The sequence below is a fragment of the Oratosquilla oratoria genome, chromosome 32 (assembly GCF_046742065.1).
Source record: "Oratosquilla oratoria isolate Oo_2021 chromosome 32, ASM4674206v1, whole genome shotgun sequence".
Lineage (NCBI taxonomy): Eukaryota > Metazoa > Arthropoda > Malacostraca > Stomatopoda > Squillidae > Oratosquilla > Oratosquilla oratoria.
Genome location: NC_134808.1, coordinates 40688449 through 40710177, shown reverse-complemented (window position 1 = coordinate 40710177; position 21729 = coordinate 40688449). Strand labels below are relative to the sequence as shown.

General features: G+C 39.1%; 1 protein-coding gene across 9 annotated transcripts in view; it reads right to left on the bottom strand.

Moving 5' to 3' along the window:
- LOC143017446 (maestro heat-like repeat-containing protein family member 1) overlaps nt 1-21729 on the bottom strand; it is a 62216-nt gene that overhangs the window by 37161 nt on the left and 3326 nt on the right. For 4 of the 9 annotated variants that reach the window (XM_076172191.1, XM_076172193.1, XM_076172194.1 and 1 more), the window contains exons 1-8: nt 11398-11601; nt 8469-8620; nt 7200-7409; nt 4986-6404; nt 3897-3986; nt 3090-3243; nt 1213-1346; nt 589-738 (exon numbers count right to left, since the gene is read on the bottom strand). In XM_076172191.1, the coding sequence (XP_076028306.1) occupies nt 589-738; nt 1213-1346; nt 3090-3243; nt 3897-3986; nt 4986-6404; nt 7200-7409; nt 8469-8620; nt 11398-11515 (2427 nt within the window). In that variant the 5' untranslated portion in view covers nt 11516-11601. Of the gene's footprint in view, nt 1-588; nt 739-1212; nt 1347-3089; nt 3244-3896; nt 3987-4985; nt 6405-7199; nt 7410-8468; nt 8621-11397; nt 11602-21729 lie in introns of those variants that run through there. The other 5 variants (XM_076172197.1, XM_076172200.1, XM_076172192.1 and 2 more) reach the window with 4 other exon arrangements.

Below are 21729 nucleotides of genomic sequence, written 5' to 3'. Positions count from 1 at the left end.
GAGGTAGCCAAAAAGAAAAAGGCATAAAAACCATTCCCACCCATTCCATCCCTAAATACCCTCCACTCCCCTCCACCCTATACCCTCCCTCTTATCTTGGCACCTCCTGGATAACAGGTCATCCCTGCATCTTGTCCACTGCCCTGGTTGTTAATGGATGAGGAAATTATGTAACCCAAATAGAAGTTCCTCATGTCTACTCTGTAAATTCCTTGAGTGAATGAAAGGGGTGGGGGTGAACCAGCTCTGGGTGTTGGGCTACGAAAACACTGCATCTTGCAGCAGCAGAGTGGCAGGTAACAGGAACAACTATTTATCTATGAGGTGCTGAAGATGTGAGAGATAATGATTGTATTTTGGATGGGTGTGGGGTGAGTGTAAGGTGGATGTATGCTTTATTTTAGCCACCCCCTTTATAATGGGGAAATGGCCTTTTGATATATGCATGTACAAGAAGAAAAATAAAATTCACCCACTGTAAATACATTCCCCTCATAAAATTCCTATATAAAACTGGATCTTAAACTCCTGAAATATATCATCACTATCACTATAAAATCTAAATAAAATAATTCATAGTCCACTTACTTTGTTACTGTTGAGTATGTTAAGGAGATGCAACATGATTGGTCCATCAATACGTGCTGCCACCTCTGATGCTGGTGCCAATAAAGCGATTTGGCCAAGACATACAACAATGCTTGCCCTAATCCATACTGCATCATCCAAACGATTGTCCTACAAAGTAGTAAATAGAATTCAATTAGTGAAATTCAGTAAATTCATCCAAAAACATGGGTATACACAGAGAGAGGGAAAAAGGGGGAGCTGAGAACACATTTGGACAAGTATACTCATCCAACCCTGAAAGAAAGAAAGAAAGATTGAAAGAAAGAAAGAAAGAAAGAAAGAAAGAAAGAAAGAAAGAAAAAGAAAAAAAAAAAAAAAAAAAAAAAAAAAAAAAAAAAAAAAAAAAAAAAAAAAAAAAAAAAAAAAAAAAAAAAAAAAAAAAAAAAAAAAAAGGTGCTGAGAACACAATTATACTCATCGTTGCCGTGGAAAGAGTTAGTGTCCCTTCCCATATCAGCACCTATCTACCTATATATACCAAGGACATCTTCCCCCTTTATAAGGGAGGTAGTCAGCCAACATTTTCCTGTCACCTCTTCAATGACAACTCTAAAAAATAAATCAATGCTGCTTGTACTTTACCTTTCTGAGTGAGAAAAACGAGAGGGACTTCTTCATTCCATCGGCAGCCTTTAACCACTGGTCAATGTGGGTCAGTGAAGTATCCAAGTGGGAGGCAGCACACATCCCAACAGCACCTGCCACAGCTTCACGCTCTGTCACAAAGAAAATTGAGGTTTCCCATTAAAAAAATAATAATAATAAAATAAAATAAATAAATAAAATAAAAAATAAAATAAAAAATAAAATAAATAAATTAATTAAAAAATAAATTAAAAAATAAATAAATGTACTTCAACATACAAATAAAGGAGGTTCATGTATTACATTGGCCACAAACACTTCACTTCTACATGACCTTTCCTTATGCACACATTACCTAGATCTCACCCCCATACATATTACTTCAAACATTCCAATATCCTTTTCATCCTTCATACCACTCTCAGGGCACCTACATTCTCTTTCTCCTTCATTCTTTAACCTATCTCTTCCTCTAGTCTTCCACTTTCATATATATAAATTTCCAGACATTTATTCTATAAATTTCCAGACATTTATTCTATTTACCTACATACCAAGGGCTTTTTCTCTCTTATAAGGGAGGTAACCAGCCAAGGCATGCTCCCATGCACTCACCCATTTCCAGATATCTATCTTTCTACATGAAGTACTGGCACTGACTGTACCAAGTATAAGAGACTATTCTGTAAGAGTTACTTTTTATTCATGTCTATTCACTTATATTATTGGAGTTATTTCCTGATTCTTCTGATCCTGTTTCTTCGTTAGTTTCTCTTTCACTTTTCAATCCCCCAACGCACTTACTCGCTTCTCTCACTCTACAATCTACCTTGACCTAAAACTATTAGCTCTCCTATTTCTAATTCTAACACATTTAAGGAAGCTCGCTGGCTGGTCAGGTTAGGGCGTCGTTACTTGCGGCAAAGGTCGAGGTGAGGGCGGTTCGAATCCTGCCACCAGCTAAGTTAAACCAAGGGCATGGTTCATTAAATTCCATGCTACAAAGCCCTCTGTGAGGGGCACCGTCCTAGCCTCCCAATAGGGGGGGAGTGTGTGACGTTAAACCATATCATCATCAACACATTTAAACTCGCACCTTCTCAGTGTTTGTTCCACATACGCACTACCATATGCCTCAGCCAATGCCCCATTAGACATCCTTTCTACATAGTGACCTTTAATCTTGTGCAGGGGTGCCAACTGTGCACCCCCACCTACACCACATTCATACATATACATACATATACCAAGGCTTTTTCCCCCTTACAAGGGAGGTAGCCAAAAAGGAAAAGGCATAAAATCATTCCCACCCATTCCATCCCCTAACACACTCCACACCCCTCCACCCTCCATCTTCCCTCTTTTCTTAGAACCTCCTGGATGACGGGTCATACATATACCAAAGGCTTTTCCCCCTTACATGGAGGGTGGCCAAAAAGAAAAAGGCATAGAAACTCCTCCCACCCATTCCATTTCCTATATATTCCACTCCCCTCCACCCTCCTTCCGCCCTCTTATCTTGGCACCTCCTGGATGACGGGTCATCCCTGCATCCTGTCCACTGCTCTGGGTCAGAAGCAGTGTCACAAGACACAGCACATCCACACTCTTTACCACATTCATACCACATCATATAAGATCTACTATGTAACTATTAAGAATTTTCAATATTGTAATAATATAATGACAAATCTGACAATAAACTTCAGCCTTCTGACACCTTGCTGTAATTTTCCTCTTAATTATAAAAGCTTATAGCATTCATTTCCTAAATAAAAATCTTTGTTTTTTTGCAAAAATGATTAATCTTACTTCCTAAACTATCAAGCCATTTTCTGCTAAATTAATTAACTATATCTGTCATCCCTACTCACCTTTCACGTATTTGTGTGGTGTGGAGTTGAAGATGGTGTCTAAGGACGTAGCAACATATGTTTTGTTGGATGAAGCTTTTAAAGTCACTCCAATTAAAGAGACTAGAAAACTGCGAAGTTCGGGATGACCCTCAAGTTGGTTTAGCTGCTCCACCTATCATTTTCAGATAATCAGAGGAAAGTTATTCTATAACCATCATTAGTATATACAGTACATACATCATGCAATGCAATAACCTCTTCAGCCAAGCAATTCTTCTTGCACAATTTGTTCAAGTTAATACTAAATTATTTCTGTCACTTCAAGGGCAAACTTGGTAGAAAATGGGATCTGAACTGATGAAAACTCCATTTTCTTTAAACATACTCCTTTAGTAAATAAAGTCCATTGGGGTCTGCCAGACCAAAATCCAACTTTTGCCAGCTTGAAATGAACAATCAAATAACTTACACTCAAAATAAAGATTTCTTAATGCAAATGTATGCAGTATGTGCTACTCTCCTTAATGAATGCTGGGTGATGAGCATAAACCAGAATGAAAATTCAAAATTTATTCTACCAGGTCTGAAGTAAACCGATTTTTTGCAACCTTTTAATTATTATTGTATCCAATAAGTGATTCCTTGTCTCTCTAATACTTGCAACCTCATCATGAATTGGTATATTCTTAAGTGTTCATATACCAGAATGCATACAAATGTTGTTCTAGTCTGCTACCAAGGAATTTTTTCCTAATCTACTATGGGAAACATGAATATAATGTCCATTAATAATAATACTGTTACAAAATTATGATGTTAACTTACTTGAGCTATGCCAACATGAGTGATGAATTCATCTTTATTAACAGCACTGAAGGTGGAGGACAGGAATTCCCGCAAAGAGTCTTGCCATACCTGAAAATTAAGAAATCATAAATGCAAGATGAAGAAGAAGAGAAAGAAGAAGAAAAAATTCCTTTCCTGACTGCATAGTTATATGCAGACAGTACTTTATAGACTTCAGCAGCATCTCTACATACCAGTCATGTACCATTCTTCCATGTTTAGGAACAAATCTCCATTCATAAAGAAATGATGAGCCACTTTTCAACTTTTAATGCCCTTCATTTCTGCTGCTCTTTTCATACCTCACCTCTACCACACCTAAGACACCATCACATCGTTTTATGTTCTGTATATGAGGAACAGAAATGCCACCAACATGTTCCCACATATCATAAAAGGCAACTAAATGGGCCTTGGGAATTGTTTTCATCTTAAGCACATTTAAATACTTGCTCTCTGCCTCTCTTAAATTCCAAGTCTCCACCCCATACAGTGCCATCAGCACAATTACTTCATATAATCACTTTGCATTCATTCCCAGATGCCTATTTCTCAGGACACTTTTTAATCCCCTAAGACATTGACTTGCTTCTCTCAATCTACAATTTACCTCCACCTCCACTCCTCCCTTTCCTGCCACATGTGACTCCAAATACCTGATGTTATCCACTTCCTCCAGCTTCTCTCCTTTAAGACTTACTTCCAACTCTCTACCACCCTTGTACATCTCATCATTTTACTTTTAACTGCATTTACTTTCACTTTCTCCTATCACATACTTTTCCAAACTCTGTCACTAACTGCCTTAATCCCCCCTCTGACCCTGCCATAAGTGCAGTGTCATCAACAAATAACAACTGGCTCACTTCCCACTTTTCTCTCTTTAATATTTATGTATAAAGTTATATCATTGCCTCATTATGCAAAAACCCATCATTATAGCTTTGAACAAGCATAATATAAAAATAATAAATAAATAAATAAATAAAATAAATAAAAATAAACCTCTTAACCATGCACTACCTAAATAGCTATAGAATCAAAGTCAACAATCTCAAATGTACTTACTTGCACAACTGATGCATCACTTCCATTTTTGTTGCTCCACTCCCTATATGACTGAGTTAGCTGTGGAATATTTTGGTCCCAAAGACTCTGCAGCTGAGGGCTGATAGTTGTTGCAATGCCTTGAAGCAACGTCAGTGCTGATATTCCCATACTGCCTTTTGACAGCGAACTAATGAGTACTAGAAGTCGAGTTAGAAGAACAGGCCCTTTTGGAAGTGTCGGGTTTTCTGCATAAAAATCTGGCGCCTCTTTTGCTTGCGGGGTGTGAGCAAGGTGAGCAAGACAGCCAAGAGTAGTTGAAAGCGCTCCTTCCATGTCTGGAGCCATTACGAATTCCAGAAGATGTGGCCACAAAATAGGATAAGCTGGCTCAACTGTGGTAGCTAGGAGATTCATCACCCTTCGACTCATCTCGCCAACAGACTCTTCCTCGCTATCACCTAAAGAAGGTCGCCTTGTCTGGGGCGTGTGAGCACCGGAACAGTGTCGCAAAATGTAAACGATAAATGGTCGACCATTTGACGCATTTAAGTGACTCTGGTGACACAAAGCAACAATCACCTGGGTTAAACTTTTCACAACTTTGGAATTTGGATCATTCATAATTGGAGACAATGTTGTTACAATGTTTACAACACTTGTGTCAGTCAGGACTTTGCTGTTGAGGAGGTGTTTGGTGACGGTCAGAGCACCAACTCGTTGCATGTAGCTGGCGTTCTCAAGGCGTGAGATTAGGTGCATCAAAACATAATCCTGAAAGTGTCTGGTCAAAGTGTTGTAACAACGCAAGACTTCGTAATGATTCTTCACCGTGTATGGCTCAATATAATTTGGCACGGTACAAACTTGGCTAAAGAGTGCATTGAGAATATTATCAATGTGTGGCTTCAGGGCTTCTGCAGAGGACACTTCAAGAACCCTCTCAATGAATAGCCCCAGTCCCATTGTTATGTGATACGGCGATGACGTTTTACGATAAAATCCAAGAACCTGGACTACAATGGGGGAAATTTGCTCATCCAACTTATCCTGAGGAATGAGGTGACTTAGTTGTCCAAGTGCAATAACTAATTCATTTCTTACTTGAGCATTGGAACTTTTAAGCCACTGCGAAATTATGATCTCGAATATACCAGTACATTCATCGGTAACCTCCGAGGCAGAAATTTTGGGATCAGATTCTTTGCTTGCTAAAGCTTCTGAAATTGATTCACAAAACTTGGATAGCATGATACATAATCCAATTTTTGTTTCGTCACTTCTTATGCTTGCCATGAGTGGCTGAAAAAGGCTGAGAATTCCCTTCATGTATGGAACTACACCAGAAACATTTGCTGTGGCCAAGATACCTAGCGTCTTGATTATACTGTTGCAGGGTACACCTCCATTCTGGATATGAGCCATAACATTTTCCATGACCTGAAATTTAAAAGAAAAATTACATTCTGTTTTTGTATATATAGGTATAAGAGAGAGAGAAAGAGAGAAAGAGAGAGAGAGAGAGAAAGAGAGACAGACGGAGAGAGAAAGGGAGAAACATGTGATTCACTAGCCTTAGATCACATGTTTGACTTAACATCAATAAAGCTTATGCTTTCCCATCCATGATACACTAAAGGCTGAAACTTATTATTGGGGAAAAATCTAAATCTGTTAAATCATGTGGCTTATCCAATGGCAACTAACTGAGAAGGGTTTTAACTCCACAACCATTACTATCACAGTGAGGGGCACATCCACTACCAATAATGAAAAATATAAAAAGGATCAATGGCATGCAAATAACAGTGACCAAAATTATTATTGACCTTGCAAATAATCTATACAAGGAGAAACTAGAAACATTATTACTGTCATAATTAAAGGATTGGTATATATACACTATATGTACTGATTTACAAATATATTGGAACAAATAATAACTAGGAGTGACAGATTCTGAAAACATATTTGGATCCAGCATGCAAAATTACATAAAAACATCATAAGTATTATTTTCCTTTAGACATTTTCTGTTTATCAATGTAAAGAACTAGAGATCTCCATTAAATAATCTGTGTACATGATTGATATTTTTCTCAAAATCTATGATGATATGCATGCACTCATAAACCTTACCTTCCATATGAAAGCATGCAATCAAGCCAAACCATGTTAGTGCAACTTAATGCATGCAGTTAGTTGAGTGATAAAATAAAATTAATTACCACATACAATATAAAACCTTACTGAATCACAATGTGTTGAGCTTAGTGCCACCAACACTCCTGACATAGCCTCTTGGATGTCAGTTGATGCTTCTGCTTTCATCATCTTCTCCAGGGCAGACTGACACCACAATTTAGCCACATCAAGAGAGAGTGAGCTACTGGACTCCTTGATGATATTTTCAACTGTATTGTAGAGAATTACTTCAACTGAAGGCTGTAAAAAAAAAAAGAATACATAAGGTTGGAAATATGAATTATCCAATACAAATGCAGAGTGCAAAAACTGGACAAATTTGCATTCATGAATCTTAATATGCACAGGTGTGTATGTACAAGGGTAGTTCCAAAAGTAATGCCTCCAGTTTCTTTATTCTGCACCAAGGAATCCAAGGAGATTGTTTAGGGCATTGTTATGATTACTGAATCTTCACACTCATAACATGAATCTTTCACCCTTCTGTTGTGACTGTGTGACCGTCTAATAAAGTAACCAGTCATTGATATGCATCAGAAACACAGATGCATCAATGAATTCCTCCACACAGAAGTGGAACATTCACCAGCATTTGGTGAACATTTATAGAGCCAAAACAGTTTATGTCAACACAGTTGGAAGATGGGTTCATCAATTCTGGAGTGGCAACAGAGATGTGAGTGACAAACCTTGCTCCAGCTGGCCATGCACAGACCTTTACTCAATGCTAGTGAAAGTGCATTGAGATGGGGGGTGATTACATGGATAAATAAATTATGGAGCAAAACTGTCCACTTACTTTAATGGTGCCACTCCTGTCTTCATAGCTCTTCATGAGTGAAAAACAATAGGAGGCATTACTTTTGGAACTACCTCTTCCTCCCCTAAAGCCACACTGCTCTTCATCCATTATTCCCTCCATTTATCTCCTAATCTTCTCAACTTACTACACTAAACAGATTAATCTCTCTAAAACTATTACATTCATATTTGTTCCCTTTTCCATGTATAATGTAGAAGGCATAACATAGGGATGATAGAGAAGCTGTAGATGTATGGGATGCAGGAAGTCTGGTTACGGTGATCAAATGTTTTACACGAATAGTAGAGTTTGTTTGAAGGTTGGGAATGAAAAGAATGATTGATTTGAGGTGAAAGTGGGGTTCTACTGAGGTTGTATAACATCACCATGGTTTTTCAATGTGGATAGGGAGGTACAGAAGGTAAATTCGTATTAGGAAAGGTTTGGAGTTGGTGAGTGAGAATGGAGGTGGAAGCAAAATTGTTACAACTACTTACATTTGGTTTATTAGCTTGTATAAAGTTGAAAATTGCTTTCAATATGAGGTCTGGGTGTTGATGTCCAAGAGTTATAAGTGAGGCTGCAATGGCTTGGCGAACATTACCATCCGCATCACTGGCACTCTCCAACAAACTCCACACCAAACCACCTATAATCACAAGTGTTTTACTCTTCTGAGGTAAACAATTATTTGCATATATAAAATAGCTATCATAGCAGGTCACCAACCAAAAAACATTAAAAAAAGTTTAAGACAACATTTCGAAAGGATATGAAGAAACAAAGTTTTCCACATACATGTATAAATACTTGGAATAATTTATAAGGTGATATAGCCCAACCACGAACAATAAGTTAATTAAAATGTACATAAATATACCAAAGGTTTTTTTCCCCCTTATAAGGGAGGTAGCCAAAAAAACAAAGACATACAAACCACTCGCACCCATTCCATCCTCATCACACTTCACTCACCTCCACCCTCTTATCTTGGCACCTTCAAATGTAATTATGGTAATTGGAAATCAGGGATATGAATTAAGTTGGAACTGTACTTGAATTTGAGGCTAGGTATAATAAACTGATAAGTAGGAGACAGGACCCCAACAACTGTTGCTCCTTCTTCTGTATACTAGAATTAGCTACATAGAATATAAAATCTTCTGACCTGCTGAAACAACTTTGACTTAAAATAAGAATATCAGGACACTTTTCCTTTGTTGACAATTGATTCTCAGGTGATATACCACATGTTCTGCCACATAAATGATTAAACTTTGTCTGCTATAACACTTTATTCTTTACTTCAAAGTAGAAATGAATTATCAGCTGAATATTAGAACCAAAAACCTACATAAATCTGGGAATGGGATGCCATATATTTTTTAAATTGCCTCATTTACTTTCCTCATATACACAGTCAGATGCCATTTGTGCCTGATCTGGACATAATCAGTCATTGATACCCATTCTGTAGGTCTTTGTATAATTTCAATAATATCCATTTCAACTAACTCTGCCACATTCTAAAGTGCACTCTACTAATTCTTAATATATTGTAATCAAAATATGTAAATCAGTTTAATGAAATAAAAGCAGGACTTAATAAATGACAAAATTACAGCAAATGGATATTACAAACATGATCATACATCCTATCTTACAAACACATCACTATAATCTATGAAAGCAATCTACTTTCATAAAATTACAAGTACAATTCCACAAAATTGAGAATGCTTCTGAAAAGGCTCCTCCCAGAGAGATGATGCAATAAACTCCGCTGTAAGGTTTGGGAGATAATATGTGTAACTGGATGATTGACTAACAAAGCCAAAAGTTGCATTCAATGGAGTGGAGTTACTCTTGTTAATTGTCACAAGTGGATCACTGTTGAGCTCAGTGACTAGTTCCATTCTTTTCCTAACAGGTGTCAATGACATGTGTTACCCAGATGATACAAACAAATTCATACATCGCACAAAGTAATACTGGTAAAAAGCAGATATCCTGCAAGTGATAATTAAGGCAGTGGTTTCATTGATTTAGTTTAATAAATGACCTACATTAGATTGAAAAACTGATATAGGGTGAAAAAACAAGTGTCTTCAATATGTTTTGTAATAAAAAATTCATAAAAACTGGCCTGTATACTTGTATATATAAAATTCAAAATATACATGTTCCTTATATCTTAACAAAATCTGAAATTAGGTAAACTTCCCCATTAACAATAAATATACTCTGTATTCCTGGGCTGTCTCTAAGGCTACTTTACTAATACTGTAGTGTTAGTCTTTCTGGATGCATATGCATGTTTGGCTTATGTATGACTGAAATTGTAATTTACAAATTATCTTTTTGTTAGCTTTTTATTAACAAATACCTCCCTAAAATACCCACAATTTTTATCCAAGTGCCTGATAAAGTCAAGGAAAACAATGATATATGACATCATTGTTTCATGTAGTAAAAAAATATGATAAGAGGCCTTCACTTCCTGGTGCATCAAGGCTGTGATGGTGAAGGGGAGGGGGGGGGTTTACTAAACTCTGAGAACGACGTCAAGTAAAATGATCTGGGGCCAAACCCACAGGTAATGGTTTGGCAGTAGATATGAATAGGATCAATTTGCACAATCGTTGACATGCTCCTGAAAACAGGTTTGGTTATTAATTAGATGGTCTGGGTAGTTTATGTTCCAGATTGGTCCATATTCCCTGGGTCTTTCAAAAATTAAACTACATTCTCTTTTGCATTCACGTTGGCAGTTTGGTTCCAAATGCAGTTCACGCTGCATGGAACCATGTTTGAATTCATTAGCGACTAGTGTCTTTCACTTGCCCTAAATATCACACTGGCTAAGTGTTTGCTGACATCAGCTCCTTGCCGAGTGTAATCACGAGACTTGATATCAGTTTAAGAACTGTTTAATCTTACCATAGAAAGGTGGCATTATATTTGCGTTTTCTGTATAAAAGCACTATCATTGTTTTGCCTTCATTACTTTTCATTAGTACCTTTTATCTTTTATTTACTTTAAATTATATATATATATATATATATATATATATATATATATATATATATATATATATATATATATATATATATATATATATAATTTTTATGGGCAACCCTCTATGTATATGGGCTTGAACGCATGCAATGCATTAATTTTATTTATTTATTCTTCTACTGTTGATGAGGCGGGGCGTTGTGGTGGGGGATTTGGTAAACATGTGGTAAAGCCCCTCTTGTCAGGTAGTTTGGTTAGGCATGGGTCGTTGGGTTTAGTTAGACTAAGCGAAATTGGGTTGGTTAATTGGTGCAGATTATGAATAGGACCTCTTCGTTCGAGATGGTAACATCCACTGTAAATATATACTCTTGCAAAATAACTAAATGCAATATTTAAATAATTACCCTTCTTTTTAACAAACTCTTTTCCAATAAATTCGTCCATCCTAATGTAGCGTTCTGTTATTTTCCACAAACATTTTTTCTTTGTGTTTTCATAATTCAACTTAGCGCGTTTCTTCATCTTGAACAGTTTTCACACAAATTGTTCTACATTTTGACACCCACTTTTACACCTATCTTCGACGCGACTAAAACAACGGTGCTTATCAGTCAGCCAAGGTCCGCTTCTCATGTACAACCTTATCAGCAGAAACCTATGCTAATGTAAATGAGGTGTTTTGTGAGAGAGAAAAAATATTGAGAGGGACTGTGCCCATATACTTCGCAGATATTAGTGCGTTTCATTTGTATAAACTATGTAACTATGTAGAAAAAGTCGAGCCGAGTATAAAAAATTCTGCGCAACTGGGCCCCGCGCTGGAATCAATTATGAAAATACACTTAGATATTCCGTTATGCCTAACGCTTGATTAAGGCTATGACATCTACAAGTTCGTTTAGCCTAGCGCCAGACGATTTTATTCAACTTACGGTATAACACGAAACCTTGGTAAAAGTGGGCTCTATTCATTCACTGGAAACAGGGTCTTGTTATCAGTCACTAGTGGTGGGCAGCTACCGGTAAAGTTACCGGTTTTTATCGGTAACAGCCTTGACGGTAGCTTACCGGCAATAATTCTGCTACCGTTAAGGTTCCGTTAACCGATAAGCTATACCAAACACTCGTGGAGCGGTAAGCACGTCTCGGCTTGGTGGTACTGAGTGACGGTAGTGGTGGGCAGCTACCGGTAGTTACGGGTTTTATCGGTAACAACCTTGACGGTAGCTTACCAGCAAAAAATCTGCTACCGTTTAGGCTCCGTTAACCGATAAGCTATCCCATAATACTCAGAGAGCGGTAAGTACGTTTCGGCTTGGTGGTACTGAGTGACAGTACTGACGGCCCTACGTAGGATGAAAATTAACAGGAACGTATTCAACGTGCTAGATCGTCCTGCTCCCTTCTCGGCCCACAGATGCACAGTACGAAATGTACGTATTCGAATATGAAAATTAACAGACGTGCTAGATCGTTTTGTTCGCATCTCGGCCCGCAAAGGTTCAGTGCAAAATCGTATTCGATTAGTCAGCCTATGTGATCTAGAAATGAAGAGGTGGTCAAACTACTCGAAAACTTTTCAGTCTGCCTGGTTAAAGGATCCCCTGTTTAAAAAATGGTTAGCGGAAGTGAAAGAGGATGGAAATAAGGCACGTTGTAAAGTTTGTAGAACGGACATGAAAGCTCACAGAACGGGGAGATTGGAGAGACACTGTTTCCACACTTACCAGATCTTCATATTTAACTTTATATTTAATGTTTATTGATATATGCATATTTACATAAATGTACGCAGTTGCTCATGTTACAATCTATTTGTACTGTACTTGTATTGGAGTTAATCACAAACAAGTTCACAAATACACTTATCAGACTCGCACGAGTGATGACTGACAAGGATATATATATAAGCTATGGGTTGGGGCAGGGAATATAGTATACCACAACAGACTCACGGAAAGCAGACAAGAATAAGTTGGCAGAGACGATCAAAGATTCTGGTGGATTAACACTGTGCCCATTGAAGTGGCCTCTACGACGCAAGGTAACGTGTTATTCAAAAATCATATTTTGTTAGTGATACGCATGTAATTATTATTCGCGTAGTCTTAAGTAACTAATACTTGGCGATTCCGGTAGGCATGTATCCAAATGGATACACAGAATAAAAAATTAAAATAAAATATATGCGTGTGTTTTTTGTCCATTTAAAGGTACTATAATATAAATATAGGGATCGTAGAGTCCTGCTAATACAAAATTAACGTAATTCCAATATAAAAAATGACAACTATGAACAATTGAAAAAAACTTTGACAGAAATTCAAAGGGTTGAGATTGTGTTCCTGAGCCTAATGTAAGAGGAACTTGGTAAAAAAATTATGAAAATGATCTACATATGTCAATTCATCTCGCACAAAACCTTTAAAACCTCAATTGTACAAAAAAAACTTTGTCCTGACTAAATGAAAAATGGGTGATTTTGGAAATGAATTTTTATGTGTAATGTGTAAAAATGATGCATGTAATTATTTTTCTTTTATGAAATTGTGTTTCTATGTGAAAAATATATTCTTTGTATGAAATTGCACTTACATAGAGACGGAAGTGGAGTGTGAGAGGGGGAGGGGGGGGATTGGTGCGTAGGCCTATGCACTGAGGGAGAGGAGGTAATGCTGTGACCTTACACGCACCCCCTCCCTACTCCCCGCCCACAAGAGTTGGAGTAACGACTCGGAGCGCAGGATTTTTATAGTGACGACGTTACAAAACTTGTGAATACACACCATTGTTGTATTAATTTTGTTTAGATTTAAGTCATAAAGGCGACTCGAACTTGGGACGTCACTACTACCTCACGAGTCTTTTACCGGTAAATTACCGGTAATTCCGGTAACGGCATTGTTGTTTACCGGTAATTCCGGTATTGAAATTAGCGGTATTTGCCCAGCACTATCAGTCACATTTCCAATCTGACTTCCGGTCTCTCCTCACTATTTCTGGGCAAGTCTTGTGGTGACAGACGTATGCATTACTACGTATGTAAATAGTTATCAATTTTCTATTTCATTCTATCATTATTTTTAGGTAAAGGAATGAATATACAATTTGGAAACCGACTACGTGTTACGAAAATAACAAAAGTAAAACTATTGGAAGCAATTATGAAACAGCAACAATAATTGCAACTAAACCTAATTCCTAGCTGTGAAAACATTGAACTATTGAGATGGCAATGAAGAGGTAGAAAATAAAGTGTGAAAATGGCATAAGTGGCAACTGTATGGAGTAATACAAATGATCATACGACGACAGCGAAAACGTATCAACACAGCGCTCGTAGAGGTCTCTTCAAACCAGCTGTCTCAACAAACTCCAAGGAATCTTCGCCGATCGGTGGCGACTGGGAGATGCGTCTCCTAGCTGCTGCCGGTCTGGCATGACCCAAGATCTAAGGATATAAGGTCTAACCACTTCCGACCGAATTTCGAGGGAGTTGGCGCAGCGGGCCCGTGAACGTCACCTGGCTGTTCAAAGTGGGGTTCGCGGGTCCTATAGCTGTCAGTTGAAGCTGGTGCGTCGTTCGGGAATGTCGTTGCCTTCGCTCGCACCGCTCCACGCAATTAGTTATATTCTGACAAATATTATAGTTCCTGTCTATATATATGAATATATATATATATATATATATATATATATATATATGATATATAATATATAAAATATTATAGTTCCTGTCTTCCTTGGCGTTTCACAGTTTTCTTCAGTGTTTCACAAAGAGAAAACGGACCCAGCCTAATGACGTCAGAAGCTGCGCACAATAATTCAAACGGTCTGACCTGTATATTTAGACCTTGGCATGACCGACCTCTACGTTGACGTCGGCAGGCGGTTTTACACCAAGACAAATACACACATTTCCCAAGTCACGTAAATCTCTGTTTTCAGAGTGGTGCTTGGAAGAAAAGAGGCACACGCACACTTGCTCGCTGGCAAAGCAGAGGCCCAAACCGTCTCATTCAGAACCCTCAATCTGATCGCAGGCTGGTCGACGGAGAGACGTGGGACACCTCTCTGTCCAACCGGCCCGCAACCTAACGCTGGACTCTTCGCTGACGCTGGTGAGCGAGTTTACACTTCTGACATTTACACACAATTCCCAATCGCGTAATTCTCTGTTTTCAGAGTTGTGATTGGAAGGAAAGAGATCATACAACACCCGCCCGTCTGCCCCTCCCTCGCACCGCCACTGTATCAACTCTACAGGAGCTCAAACCCAACCTGGGGAAAAACAGGCAACGCACGCCCCACCTGTGGCTTATCAGGAACGCGCTCGCCAGCGGTGGTGGCGGGGAGATGTATCTCCTTTGCTGCTGCCGGTCTGGTTACGGACCGATCTCTTCGTTGACGTCGGCAGGCGGGTTCACACCGCCCGCCTGCCCCCCCTCGCACCGCCACTGGATCAACTCTACAGGACTTCAAACCCAACCTGGGGAAAAACAGGCAACGCACGCCCCACCTGTGGCTTAACAGGACCGCGCTCTACACGCGGGAAGTGAACTCTACTCACTTCCCGTAAGTTACACACACACACCTCTCACGAACATAGCCACGCCACACGCACAAATATCTACACTTACTTTTTCTTCGACTAAAATTCGCTTCCTCTCTAACTTTCTCTTATACTGCATCTTGTCATTTCAGTTTACCTCCCACTAAAGATTTTTTCGTTTTTCCACCTTTCTCTACTAATAAGCCTCCTACCATTTTCTAAACTTTCGCTGGTGATCCTAATCCTAACCCCGGCGTCAGCACCTCCGTCCAAGCTCCCGGTCCATTTCTCCCGAGCCACGACCACCAATAAACCCCTAATCGCTCGCAAATAGCCCGGTGGCAATAACCCTCTTTTATACGCTACTATCTTTTCATTTTCATACAGACATTCTTCCCCTCCCACAAAACCCGATCCCGCCCAAGCGAGTGGTCTTTCCTTGAGATTCAGAATTAGGGCAGGAGAAAGTACTGACGTTGCAAAACAGAACTGCTGACGATACTATGGTACTGCTAGAGATAGCTATAATGATATAGTACACATTTTATCTCTGAGGCATGGTTGAACATGATACACGTAATAACTCGTTTCCCATGTCCATAGGAAATTCTCTCTCTCTCTCTCTCTCTAATATATATATATGACATTGTGACAAGTTGAAAAATGTGGAAAAAGGGGGGCACGGGTCTCGTTCCGAGTTTATTCCCGACCGGTTTCGCTTGTAGCATCTTCAATATATATATATATATATATATATATATATATATATATATATACACACTAAGGGCTTTCCCCCTACTCAGTAAGGTAGCCAAGTCAAAAATCATATACCCACCCACCCCCCTCCCATCCACCACCCTTCCCCCCTTATCTTAGCTCCTCATGGATGATGGGTCATCCCTGTATCCCCCCCTCCCTGCACTGCCCTGGGTCAGAAGAAGTATTGTCACAGGACACAGCACATCCACAGCAATGCCGCTTCACTTGACGACCATCCCCCTCCACGTCCCCTCATGTAGAAAAAGAGAAGATGGGGAGAAATCCCTTCAGGCTGCATCAAAATATCATTCACACATTAACAAAGGATTACAAAGGAGGAGCATGCCGACAGGAGACCTTTTGGTCCATAACTGGGTCAGATGCAAAAAAAATTATGATAAACAAGTAAACAAATATTATAATAATATAAATAACAATAAATAAAATAACTAAATAAATAAACAGGTAAGGTATAAACAAACTGGTAAATAGTAAATAATAACCCATCCCTCAACCCTCCTTACCTTGCATCACAGTATCATCTATACACAGCCATTCTCCACTCACTCCTATCTCCTGCCTTCTCCCTTCCTTGCTCAGCAGACATTCTCCCCTTGCTCAATGCCTTATTCACCCTATTCATCCATCTCATCCTTGGTCCTCCCCTCAAGTTCACTCCCCCCACCTCTGCTTTCCACACCTCTTTTACCAATCTTTCTTCACTCATCCTTATATCATCTATTATTCCTACTGGTGCAGTTTTGCTGCTGCTTTTAATCACAATTTACTTTTTAGAATCACCATTTATATTTGTTATTCATAATTTAATTTTAGACCGTAGTACCTCTCAAATTTATGTGGTGTCTTCAGATTCAACTGCAAGTATATTGTCTTGGGACACATACATACATACATATACCAAGGCTTTTTCCCCCTTTCAAGGGAGGTAGCCAAAAAGGGAAAGGCATAAAAATCACTCCCACCCATTCCATCCCTAAATACACTCCACACCCCTCCCACCCTCCCTCTCATCTGAGCACCTCCTGGATGACGGGTCATCACTGCACCTTGCCCACCGCCCCGGGTCAGAAGCAGTGCCGCAAGACATAGCACATCCACAGCAAGGCCGCTTCATTTAATCGGCGACCACCCCCTCTCCATCCCCCCTTGCATTTAAGGAGAGGATGTCAAAATTTGCTCACACATACCACCTCACCCCCCACCCCCCAGCCCATTCCTCCTCATGCAATCACATCATCCATATACAATTGTCCAATACTGTATCTCCTATCATTTCTTATGTTCAGAACAAATACTAAACTAGAAATACATAACATGCAGGACACTAACAACTGTTGACATAGTTCGCACATGACCGTTTATGTTCCAGGTGTGCTCCTAATGCTCTCTGATTTTTTGGTCCAACGAAGACAAAGAAAAGTACGACACCAAATTTCAACCCGCATATTGCTCACATTACAATGCTTGTACACGTGTACGCTTCGCGTGAAACCCAAAGAACTAAATCAGGAATCCTCACTGTGTGAGGGAATGATCTACATGAGATATGGGTGGGGTGGGGAAGAGTACGGGAGGACATCAACATAACTTATCCCCATATCAGACTTAACATCGATCAGCACCTTTCCTAAAAATAGAAACAAACATTACTATGATGCTACAAGTCACTGCACAGGGAAGTCCCATGCAGACAAATGAATCTGTATGCCTAGCTATACTATTTTCTTGTAAAAAATATCCACATTTATTGGCTATTTTGACAAGAACAGACTTATCTATCTTTTCAAAATGCTAACCATTAAACACTGCAACTATGGATTATGTTCTAATGACTCACATTACGAGGATAGACTGCATATTTTGATACTTGGATCCCTTTTCCTAAACTACATTTGGACTTGGAAAAATGCCAATGATGGGTTTGAGCAGGTGAATTGTAAGATTTTACCTTTAAGAGTGTGAAAAAAGAAGCATAAAAGTACATATGTAGCAAACACTTCATAGGTGAATCTGGTCCTAATGATGACCACCCATATCCAGTTCCTGCCTTCTCAAGCCCAGAGTAGGTTAGTCCACCAAGCACTGAAACAGTACCATGTTGTCCAATTCAAATATGATTTATTCATTCATTGTCAACTACAGGGCCTAAGAGGCTTGGGCTTGCATGTTATTGGTAGGTTAGGCCTGGGCCTAATGACAATTGGGTTGACGGAGTTCTCCTCTGCAGGTAGTTGTTGACCTTGTTTGCGTCACCATTTACCATTGTCGACTGTTACAGCCAGTGCTGTGCGAGCACCTGCTCCAACACAAGATTTCACCCCCGAAAAACTAAAAGAGCAAATTTTAAAAAGTCAATCAAGCAAATTAAAACAAATAATAATAATAATAATAATAATAATTTACTGACAAACTAAGTCCAGGAGGTCAGTACACACACACAAGACACATACATGTAGGGCCATGCTTATTCGGAAAAAATAAATAAATAAATAAATAGAATAAATAAATAAATCCCCTTGAATGACTCCCCTGGCCTAACATGCCTAATGAAATAAAATTTAATTTTCCTGTAGCCTATGCAATATGCATTGCATAGCATGCCATCAGGAGAGCCCCATAGACAGTGGCATGTAGCCATTTTAATCAAAATAAGCACTGATAAACTACGTCCTTGAAAGTCTTAAAACACTGCAATGATTGGGTAATGTGATGCATGGAGATAGACTTGAAAAAAAGCCTATGCTAGAGAAAAGACCCGACTGGCCATATGATGCCACGGAAAATAGATTGTACCTTTCCACAAGTTTGGCCTTGTTTACACTAGTTTTCAGTCCTTGACACTCCAACCAATGCTTTAATTGAATGTTGGAATAACTGTCAATATGCTGAATGTAGATCTTGGCCCCAGGTACATGGTCCTTCAACAATAAAACCTTTGGAAGTGGGTCACTAGTCACCAATGTTCACTCTTTTCATATACTAAATGCACTGAGCTTGTCTGCAATTTGGTAGTTTGCCCAACTGCTGATAGAGAGCACGGTAACTGTGACATCAACCTTGCCATTTGCTATTGCATTGTACAGTATTTTGTCACCATTATAACCGCTTCGGTGCAATATTGTCTTAATGGATAGAATTGCTGGTAGAGGTGACATAATAAACATTTCATGGCCAATAACAACCAGTACCTATCTTTGGGAACAATGCTACTCTAAAGTGGAGGACTCGTATAGGCAGTTGAGGGTAATTTTAAGGCGGAGTAAAGAAATCAAAAGCGATCAGTGTTCTTCTTTGAGATATTAGTTTCCAATAAAAAATATTGCATCCCTCTGGTTAATAGGGGTCACTAGAGTCCAACCAAGGAGGAAATTGAAGAAGATGTTTTCCATACATGCACATACATCTACAGTAGCCTTGAAGATAACATAGCACAAGCTGGATACAAACATATATCTAAAACAAGGTAGGGCAACTAGAGACAAAGACAGACATAGCTCCCAATATAGTACAATTAGGTAAACACAACACATTGGATGTGAAATCACACAAATTTACTCTTTGGATGGGAAGGGTGACCAATCATAATCGGTCAACTGTTGCCTCAAGTTTCATTGACTGGAAACCTGCAACCCCATGGTAGCTGGCAATGGTCCGTGGGCTCACCTCAGTTGCATCATGGGCAGTTTGAATCTGCGGTCAGCTTATTCTATGCTGGTACTGTTTCAGTCCTGGGTGGTGTCCACACTAGTGTGGCTCTCACCAGATGTGGGAGGATTTTTTTTTTTTTTTTGGGGGGGGTCTATGTCTGGGAGCTATTGCCAGAGCACAGAGCTCAGTGTTTTTTTTCATGAAGGGTATGTTCAGTGATCTGAGTGTGTATGTGTTTGTGTGGATGTTTTGTGTGATACAGGCAATAGGTTGCTGTAAATGCTTGAGTAGTATACTGACAGTGTAGCTTCCAAGCCGCACTCCATTGGTGGTGCCTGTAAGATGCAGTGTGACAGGTGTGCAGTGTTCAGGGTTCTGGCATGATACTGCATTTCTGTCACCCCCATGTGGCATCCTATGGGTAGGACCTCTGTTTCTATATGCAGGTGTTCAGCTGGGTGGCTCCGGTGCATTTAAAATTACTCTCAGTGTTCCATTCCATAAAATTCACTAGTTGTTTGTACTTGCCCTGCCAAATGCAAGGAAATATGCTGTGCATGCATAGCCAACTGAGGTTCCCATGAACTCTTTGAAGATGGATATGGAATACAAGTATGCACCATTATGGTGTTCACAAGAAATGGCTGCTTGCCTTAATCCTGTATAGTCCTATTCTATTCCTGAGGTTTGAACTTGTTGTCCATGGTGATGCTCGTGTGGTATTTGATAACTGTGGATATTACATGTTGCCAACAAGTGGCAGCCTAGGCATAACTGTCATGATGTGAATGTATTAAATGGAGGTTTTGTGTCTCAAGTACTTTGTTATTATTTTCTCTTTTTTCTTTCTTTCCTTGTTTTTATAAGTGCTTCTGGCCTTCTCAACAAGAGCTATAGACATTAAATCTATTGGGAGTTTTGTGCTCTTCGGAAACAAGAATATCCCTTTTTATTTCACTGCAATTAATAAAGAAATATATTTCCATAAATCATTTCATGGAATCCATGATCTTTGGCCTACTGGTTTACTCATCTTCCAAATTCTTGAAGATGGTTGGTTAGAGCAGGGTTGGTTTTAACAGAGAACAAGACAATGTCATTAGCATATAGGCTATTTCTTTTTTTTTTTTTAATTATGTTATTGATTGCTACAGTGTAAGGAACACTGAGGATGTTTCCTTGGAGGACACCTTTTTGTTGAATACATGGGAAGGATAGGGTTATTCCTATACACATTTGGAGGTCTCTATAGTTTGGGAATTGGAATGTGAAGGTGGGTAAAGCTCTCCAGAATCCTAGGATGTAGAGTTTGTGCAGAACCCACAATTTAAAACCTGTGTGATATGCTTTTTCCCGACTGAAAAATATGACAGATGCGTTATTTATTGGCAAATGTAGTGGGGATTGCCCAATTCTATTTGCATTTGAATATCTGTAGAGCTGTGACTGGTTCAGAAGCCTATTTGAAGGAGTAATATGAGATGTCATCCCAGATACCATGGGCCATAAGAGTTTTCCTTCTAAGAACTTGCAGAGTTTGTATAGGCAATTGGGTGGTTGTTGTTTGGAGAGGTTTTCTTTCCCTGGCTTTGGGAAGGGGGATGATGGTGATTGAAACTAAGATAGAAAGGATAACAAATAGATTTTGGACGAGTGTGGGAAGGGTGAAGGGTGGATAGATGCTTTGATTTTTGCCACTTCCCTTATAAGGGGGAAAGGGAATTTTGGTGTCTGTATTTACCTAACTGTAGTATGA